We start from the raw sequence: 9,028 nt of genomic DNA, 5'->3' as shown, positions 1-9,028 counted from the left end.
CTTTCTTTGTAATTTAATATACCTGTGTTAATCCAAGCCGTGCCAAATGACATAATAATAACAAACTGCAACGTTATTAATAGCTCTACATTGTGCATTTCATATAATTTGAGAAGAACAGTAAGCGTAGGAGACCAAATCCTGCTGTGTTTATCCATAAAGTTATGCCCATTCAGTTGAACAGGATAATATGCAGAATTAAGGTGAGTGGGCTTTACCCTTTCTGTATGGAGGCCTCCTGAGGATGCTGCATTTAATTCCATTTAATAATCTTCTCTTTCATTTGCTATTTCACACCACCTGACACTGCAGCTGCCTGTCAGGAATTGAGTTAGTATGAGCTTGAGCTGTCTCATAGGTAGCTTAGCACTCTAAAGCATCGGCTCCTTTGGAGAGCCCTTGGGGAGAAGAAGTCATTTAGCAGAAAATGATGATAGGGTTTTTCAAATGGTTCTGAGGTTGTCACTTTATATTTGAACAGGATGATGTATTTTAAAAGCCTCTGCAAGTGTGAAAACAGAGCAGGCTGTGCTTTTAAGGATGAGGTATGCTACTAAACTACCCCAGTTCCTTTAAAGACAGTTACTGGGAAAAATATGAGATTAGAGGAGCAGAAAGCTTTCAGTATGAGGGATTTGTGGAGAGATGTTCGCTTTTTGTTCTGAGATAAGGGATGACTTCTGAGCCCTTCACAGCAGTCCTGGGAAAAGGGGCTGGTGTCTGCATGAGCCTGGGCTTCCTGACAACGATTTGAATTACACCTGTGGTCAGAATAGGCCACTGAAATATTATTCCAGAACATGAGGGGGAAAAAAGAAATGGTACGAGGAGTGAAGATTTGCTGACTTTTTGTTTTAACAAAGTCACTGCAAACTCAGGCTAGAAGAATGGCAAATTTCAACACCAATGTGTAGACAGATTATTTTGGGGGGGGAAGAGGAAGAAAAGAGGGTCTTTTCTTGATGCATTAGAAAAGCGTGAGGCAAAGATTTGGGCTTGGATATTTCCTATAATATCTGTGTCAGAAGATTGCCTTCAACAATGATTGTGTTCGTTTCATTCCATCATATTTATCTGGCGTGTTGAGAAGTGCAGCGTGAGTCTACTCAGACCTTGCCCTTTGTCTGTTACTGGTTAGTCCTCTGAGAACTTAGTTTTATTTCTATTATATCTATCACAACCCTAAGCATACAACTGTGTTCTTAGATATAGCTTATTTTTCATGTACTTTGGCTATTCTTTTGGACTTGATTAGGGTCATCTGCCCTTTGCAGTGCTCACAGTAGTGCTCAGCATCATCGTTTTAAGTACATGAACACTGAAAAATGTGGGGACTACAGCATACATTTCTGTAAAAGGAGCTGCTTCAGTCCTCTAAAATGTGAAATAATGTTCCAGTAGTTAAAGAAACTTTGTTATGGTATTTTAAAGAAACTATTTTAAGATTAGGGCATCTCTTCTTTAGAATGCACTGAGAGAAAGTCATCCTTTCCTTGATTTAAACACCTCTCTGTTCAGAAGCACAATTCTGTTTACTGGGAAGCAACTGAAACAAACTGGCTGTCCCACCCTGCAACTAATCTGAGTATTGCTATAGATAGCAGTGGTGTTGCTTACTATAAGACAGTAGGAGACAGGGCCTTGCTTGTTCTAATTTAGAACCTCCATCTACACTTCTCCCTTGATCAATCTTAAATGTAGGGATGAGCAACTGTCCTGTGGTGCTGCTCTACTAGCTATATTTCATCAGCTGAACACCATAGCTCTCGTGCTACAAGACCATAGGTCTAATTTTTCATTGCCATCTACCTGGTACGCTCACTTGTGTTTCCAGTTGGCAGTTGGAGTTCTTCATTCATGTGACACAGCTGAAGAGGCTGAGGCTACAGTCAAAGCAGGGGAGATGTAGGCTCTCCTACCAAGGCTGATCTCACTTCAGCTGTGTTGGATGAACTGAAAAGCTGAATTAAAATGTGTTTAATTACAGTACAAAGCCTTACACCTACAGGATTACACGTTTTTTGCATTTCTATGCAGGCACCTGCTTTGGTTGTCACAGGTTTCATTTAGGATAAAAAATAAAAATTATTACTGGTAATAGATAATTGAATAGACTTTATTCAGTGGAGCAGGACTTAATCTATAACTCCTCTTTAGCACACTCCATGCAAGTTCATACTGCTTGCTCAAGATCAAGTTTGTACGTCAACAGGCTCTTAAGCAATCCGGATTACATGCTATAAAGACTACAGCTAAACAAAGGAGTAAATACATACAGGTACTTGCACTAAAATAAGCATCCTGGTTTTAAGAAATCTGTGTGCAAATCTGTACTACTTGGATGGTCTTCCCACTACATAGCTAGCTAGGATTTGGGTTGGTGAACCTCATCTAGTCTTTGGTCCTTTAGATGTTTTTGGTGGAAGTTCTTCTTCTTGCAGTACACTAAATAGATGCTAAAACACAAAATTTGCCACCCTCCCTTATCATAGCTAATTAGAGAGAAGGACTTGAGATTTACTTCAGTACTGTGGACCTCCCTGAGCAACGCAGAGTTTTTAAGGAGTATACAAATTCCATTCTGACCCTTAAATTAGTAGTTAAGTGGGTTGGGTAAGGGAGGAAGGAATTTGCAGGAGCATTACAGATATTTTTCTTCCCCATCTGCGTGAGAAACAACCTCAAGATTACTTTTGGAATTGGGAAAAGTTTTGGTTAAAGAACTTCTCTTGAAATTTCCTAGAGTCTTGTTGCTGCTGTTCATGTACAGACTGACACATTTCGTGCTTAGGAAAGACCCCAAAAAACTAAAGGCCCGAAAGAACTGAAGCAGGGGACTGACAGGATCCCACCACAATGTGGCAAGGTGTCTTGCCAACTCACCTGCCTCTGCAGCTCCTCTCCTGGGCTGCAGTTGAAACTTGCCGCTTCCCGAAGTCTTGGGGCTTCTTTGAGGGTTTTTTTGGGGGCAGGCAGGGCTCCGAGTTGGAACAAAATCAAATTTCACAATACTAAGTCCTCTAAAGTGGAATCAGCTTTTCCTCTGAACTGCTGTCATGGTATGTTCTATAGAGAAGAAGAGACAGCTCATGTGGCTTAGAGCCGTGTTACGTCCCACATCTGGTTTTGAGCTAAGCTGAAGGATAAAGGGACTGTGAATAGAGGTCATGGCCCGTTTTCTTTATCTTTCAATGTATGATTCTGATCCTGCTGGGACAGTCTTAGCAGAAGTCCACATGCAAGAGTAGTTCTGCTGACGAATATGAACATGCTTTGGTGTTCCTTATGTGTTCAGGGCCTTGATTAAACCAGAAAAGCACACGGATAACTGACTGCAGATCTTGGATAGCAGTAAGAAGAGGAACAACAGAAAGTATCTCCGATCGAGTGCCCTAATTGGGGCTTTGAAGAAGAAATCAGAGCCAGCTGTAGCCACTTTTGAAGGAGGAGTTCGCTTTAACGTGAGTTATCATAAAATTGTTTGAGGACTTACATCTCATAAAACAACTCAAAAGCTTTCTCAGCTGCTGGATTACTATTTGCTGCTGTCTTGTGCAGGCGGAGCAGTTAATGACTATCCAGGATTTCAGATTAAAATTGACTGGCGTAGGTCTAAAATACCCATGAGAATACCTTTGTCTGAGCCGCTTGACCTTTCTGGACTGTGCAAACCTGCGAGTTCAAGAGGGTAGCATGTTAAGACAGCAGCAATACAATATATTTGTATGGAACCACAATAATGAGTATCATTCATTTTGAGAATAACTGAGCTGACGGTGATAAAAATGTGATGGCAAGTAATCCATATCAGATGAGGAGCCAGAAGTTGTACCAGCAAAAATATAACTGCTTTGAGGGCTTCTGTAGAGGACTCACTGAGCTACAATCCTTACGAGCGGGTAGGTGGTGAGTTTCAGCAGTGGCTTGTTTGGTCATTACTTCCAATATTAGGTTATATAACTGTAAACAAGCACAGAAGCACAACTTCAAGTGGAAAAGTTGAAATTCCACAGGGATCCTTTTTTCTAAGGTGCGGCTGACAGCAAGGAAAGCTGCTGACATGGCCCTCGTGGAAATATACAGCCTGGTGCTGTAGATCACGTTTTTATTGTATGTGATCACCCTATCTTAAGGTTCTATACATTGAGAAACACTGTGCCACACTATCTGCACACACATTTGTTATTTTTTTAAAAAGGGAAAAAAATAAAGCTTGCTAGATGATGGGCAGCTGATGTGAAGAATACTTAGCTTTCAGTTGCATGCCCCTCTTGGAGTATACAAGGAAATACTTGGATATTTATACAATAGATATAGCATAATAGAGCTGGATCAATCATAGAACCATAGAATGGCCTGGGTTGAAAAGGACCACAATGATCATGTAGTTTCAACCCCCCTGCTATGTTCAGGGTCACCAACCACCAGACCAGGCTGCCCAGAGCCACATCCAGCCTGGCCTTGAATGCCTCCAGGGATGAGGCATCCACAGCCTCCTTGGGCAACCTGTTCCAGTGCATCACCACCCTTTGAGTGAAAAACTTCCCCCTAATATCTAACCTAAACCTCCCCTGTCTCAGTTTGAAACCATTCCCCCTTGTCCTATCACTATCCACCCTCGTAAATAGCCGTTCCCCCTCCTGTTTATGTGCTCCCTTCAAGTACTGGAAGGCCCGTTCCTGAATGCCATGTGGGTTGTGCTAGTGATGTGCAGAACGCATTGAACTGGGAAAGATGTGGGACAACTGTGGTCATTCCTGTAGGAGTAACTTAATAGGACACTTCCAGTGCTTGCTAGGAAGAAAGTCAGCGGGGCAACTGGAGTGTTCTGTTGCTCTAGCAAATCTTTTTATTACACGGTGACTCTGAAAAAGAAGAGGTCGTTCATTTTTAGACAGTTCAAGTGAATTCTTCCCTGGAAAATAAGCTTTTCAGGCAGTTTGCCTCAATGAAGGAGCGTGGTTTAGTGAAATGGAATCACAAGGCAAATGAGCTTTTCCTAACAAAACGAAGAACAAGAAGTCTTAGCCTTATTTTTCACCCGTGCAAAACTCATACTTACAAACCCTTTGAAAGTAAGGGGCCCTTCCAAGGAAGATCGGCACACGGTGTCAGGAGTTGAGAGCCCCTGTGTGGGCCGACCCAACTTCGGGACGCCCGCTCCAGCTACAGCGCGCCGTACGGCTCACTAGGTGGAGCTCTAAGGTACCAGGTAACCCCGCTGGGACCCACATGGAAGGACTGCTGTGTACCCAGGGCAGGCTGCAGCACGGGACTGCACCTCGCTGCGTTAACACGGCAATGAGGGACTGGGATTGAGGGGTGGCACCGCCCCACCCCTGGGGGACGTGCGAATGCCCAAAGCCAGCGGTGTGGGCGCTCAGGAAGCAAGCAGCTCTTGCTTTATGAAGGAAAAAGCAGTGCGTTTAGCGATGGGGAAACAGCTTTCTTACGTTTCCTTCCCGTTTGTTCAGGCTTTAGGAGGCTTTACGGGCTGGCACGCTGCAGTGGGACGTGCGGGCACCGGGAGAAGCGAGCTGTGCCGGGCGTTGTTTCGTACGGGCCGCCAACTGCTACAGCCCTTTAAAGCGATCGGTCCGGAAGACCGCAGGGCCACGTTCTCCCCCTCGGAGGGGAATTTCTCACGTTTGGGTCTAACACGGAAGGGTTCCTCCTTCGGGGCGGCGGTGACGGTGACGCTCAGTGCCCAAACAACCCCAACCCGGCGGGAACCGCTCCCGCTCGCCCGGGGGTTTCGGCCCTCCGCCGGCCCCGAGGGCTCTCCGCGGGCTCCCACCTGTCGGGGCCGCCCCGCCGACCTCCCCCTCCCCACCGCGCCGGCGGGGCCGAGGGCAGAGCCGGGGCCGAGGGCGGCGCGTCCCTCCCCGGCCCGCCCCAGGCGCCGGCCCCGCCCCCGCCGCGGGAGCCGCGGCGAATCAGCGGGGCGCTGTCAGGGCGTCAGCGCCGGCGGCTCCGCGCGGCCGGCCCCGAGCGCGTCCCTTATCGCAGACGGGCACCGGGGGCCGGGACCGCATCATTACCATGGGCACTGTTTGCTTTGCGCGGCGCTGCTGTTTGCTCTTCGCCCTCTTCTGGGCCGGCAGGTTGGCGGCGGGCAGCGGGAGCGCAGGTAAGAGAGTCCGCCGCGTACCGCGTCTCCCGCCCGTGGCCCCGGGGCACCGCAGCGCTCCGGGCCGCCCGCCTCTCCCGCCTCGAGGTGCCGGGGGGGGGGGGGGGAGGCCGCTCCTCGCTGCCGGAGCCGTCCTCACGCCGGAGCCGGGGGACGCCCGGGGAAGGGAGCGGGAGGGCGAAGTTAGCGAAGCGCCCGCGGGATGAATCCGCGCTGAGCGCCGGGCGCTGCGAGGGGGAGCGCCGGCTGCGGGGGCTCCGCGGGGCTTCCCTGCGTTAACCCCGAGAGCCCGTGAGCGTGAGCAGCCGCGCTCCCGGCTGTTCGGCAGCGGTAACGATAGCAAGCCTTTGCTCCGGTGTTAAAAACGCGCCTGGGAACGCTGTAAGGCGGCGGTAACCTCTTAAAGATGTGCGTGCGGTCCCCAAAGTCGTGCTGGCGGAAACCTTCCAGGTAAAAGGGCGGGGGAGCAGAGAAATCCCCTTTCCCCCGATACCCGGTGGAAGCGCAGCGAAATGAACGGAGGCGGCGTGCAAGTTCGCGAAGTGCCAGAAAGGCGCTGCGGGGTCCCGCGGGGCCGTGCCCTTCCCTTGGGCTCCGTGGCGCTCCCGGCCGCCTCCCGCTGCTGCTGCGCGGCGTCCCCGCGGCCCCTCACGCTTCGGATGTCCGACGGCGTCGCGAGGAGCGCGGCTGTCACCGTGCCGCTCTGACGGGCGGTGGGGCCGCTTGAATGGGTCCAAAGCGTGAAACAACGCTTTTTTTTTTTTTTCTTTTTTCCCTCTCTCTCTTTCTCTCTTTTCAAATCCTTTTTCTTGTCGCGCTTGACTGGGACTGTGTCTGGGCCGGGCGGCAGCCCCTCACGCCCGGAGCGCACTCACGTAAACCGGAGAGAGTTCTGAGCTGGCCCGAGAGGGCAACAGGAGAAGGAAAAGGCGTGCAGCAGCCGCGCGGTTCTCGAGCAAACAAGCGCTGCGTGTGGCAGCGGAAACTCTCCTCCCGTTCCCAGAGCAGCCCCCGGGTGCGGGCTGTTACCCCCTGGGGGCCGGGGCCCGGCCCGCACCTCTCGGCCGTGCCGCGGTACGTGCGCCCTGCCCGAGCCCTCCGCGCCCGCTGGCTCTGAAGCGCCTTACCGCCGGCAGCGGCTGAGCGAACGCTTCTCAAACAGTTAGCGTTAGGATTTCGAGCTAATAGTAAAACCGCTCGATTCCGGTGCACCTTTTGAGGGGATCTGCTCATCCGGCTGGCGTGAAACCAGCTGCACGTGTCCGGCTCCGGGTGCCCCCCTCCCACCGCAGCAGCCGTCTCCCCGCTCCCCGACGGCTCAGGGCGGGCTGTGCCGCGCCGCGCTCAGCCGCTGTGCCCCTGCCGGGCACGGGCTCCTCTGCCCGCCTCCCCGCGGCCGGGCCGCTCGGAACGGAGCGAGGGGCGCGGGGCCGGCAGCACGGGGCGGGCCCCTACCGAGGCGGCCCCTCGCACGGGGCGTGCGGGGGACGAGGGCGACGGGGACCGCGGGGGGGCAGGGCAGGTTAGCAGGGCTGTAAATGTTCCCATGTTAACAGCACGCCCCGTCCGCGAATAGGTCGGAGCTCTTTTTTTTTCTTTTTTTTTTTTTTTTTTTTTTTCCTTCTCGTCTGCTACGCTCACTTCATTAACATTCCCACGACTACCAAATCTCGCCTCTCTCTCATCCTCCTCCCTCCCCCCCTCCTCTTTAAATCCGGGGGAGAAAACGAATGCCCGCCGCTGAGATGTTTGTAAAGGCTTCCTCCCCTGAGAGCAGGGAAAGCGCTCCGGTCCCCTTTCAGAGCCGGCCGCATCAGAGGCGACAGCGGCGGCCGGCACCGCTCCCTTCCAGGCGATGCTCGGTAGATGATGCTGGTACGGGTCGCTGACTTCCCGAGGTTCGTAGGGTTTGCCATTTACTTCTTAATAAAAAAGGATGAAGGCGGTTTTGCCGTTCGGTGTTTCATTTCTCTCGTTCCCCCGTCGGCATTTAGCTGAAATAAATTGGGATGTATCTTTCTAAATTACCATACGTTTGCTACAGTATGCAAATAATGCAGCCGGGCTTGCTTTCTCCTCATTTAAACTCTCCGTTGTTCCAACTAACGGTGATGCGGATCTCTCCTGCCAGACCTATCCAACAGGCACTAATTTCTAGGGAGTTTAATGATTCTTCTTTTAATAGAGGAACGTGGGACCGAGCCCCCCTAATTTGCTGGAGGGAAAAAGCCAGCGCTTAGAGTAACTCGCTGCCTTGTTTCATTATGTCCGTTTAGATGCTCTCACTTCCAGGATGGCTCTAGGAAGGCAGGCGGGAGAGCAGCTTCTGCAAGGAGTGTGTTCCTCTCTCAGGTCTCACGCCTTTCTTGGGTTTGTTCTGTATTCCAGATGTGGATGAGTGCGCAGAAGCTACAGACGACTGTCACATCGATGCCATTTGCCAAAACACGCCAAAATCCTACAAATGCATCTGCAAGCCGGGCTATAAGGGCGAAGGGAAACAATGCGAAGGTAAGGACAGCTCGGCTCCCTTCCCATCTCTACACCCCTCCCCGCTCTTATTTGTTTGCTCTTTAAAAGCTTTTGTAAACAGCTGAATTCCTGGCACGATTAATGCAGATTTACAGCTGCTTAACCTCAAATCTCGGTGTTTATTGGCAGGCATCCCCCTGCTGCTTTTGCTGATTGTCCTCCGTCTCAAACGGTGGTGTCCTCCAGCCTATCTGGGGGAAAATAACTAACTAACTACTACTAATAATAATAATGGAAAGGAGCACCGTTCCCTGGTGATGCTCCTGCCTTGGCCCGTGGCGGTGGTGCAGCTCTCCCCGGCCCTCCAGGCGTGGGGAGCTCATACTGTGTCCCTTTGGGCCCATCACGCTGGGAGTTTTCTGTACA

At 51.0% G+C, this 9,028-nt stretch overlaps 1 protein-coding gene across 4 annotated transcripts in view; it reads left to right on the top strand.

Annotated features, from left to right (window-relative positions):
* The first annotated feature begins 5,933 nt into the window (after window positions 1–5,933).
* SCUBE1 (signal peptide, CUB domain and EGF like domain containing 1) overlaps window positions 5,934–9,028 on the top strand; it is a 207,272-nt gene continuing 204,177 nt past the window's right edge. For all 4 annotated transcript variants that reach the window (XM_015291284.3, XM_015291278.3, XM_015291272.4 and 1 more), the window contains exons 1-2: window positions 5,934–6,130; window positions 8,519–8,641. In XM_015291284.3, coding sequence (XP_015146770.1) covers window positions 6,043–6,130; window positions 8,519–8,641 — 211 coding nt within the window. In that variant the 5' untranslated portion in view covers window positions 5,934–6,042. The remainder of the gene's footprint in view (window positions 6,131–8,518; window positions 8,642–9,028) is intronic.

Source organism: Gallus gallus, chromosome 1 (genome assembly GCF_016699485.2).
Source record: "Gallus gallus isolate bGalGal1 chromosome 1, bGalGal1.mat.broiler.GRCg7b, whole genome shotgun sequence".
Taxonomy (NCBI): Eukaryota; Metazoa; Chordata; class Aves; order Galliformes; family Phasianidae; genus Gallus; species Gallus gallus.
Note: the sequence above shows the minus strand (reverse complement) of the source record. Positions and strands in the feature narration are given on the sequence as shown.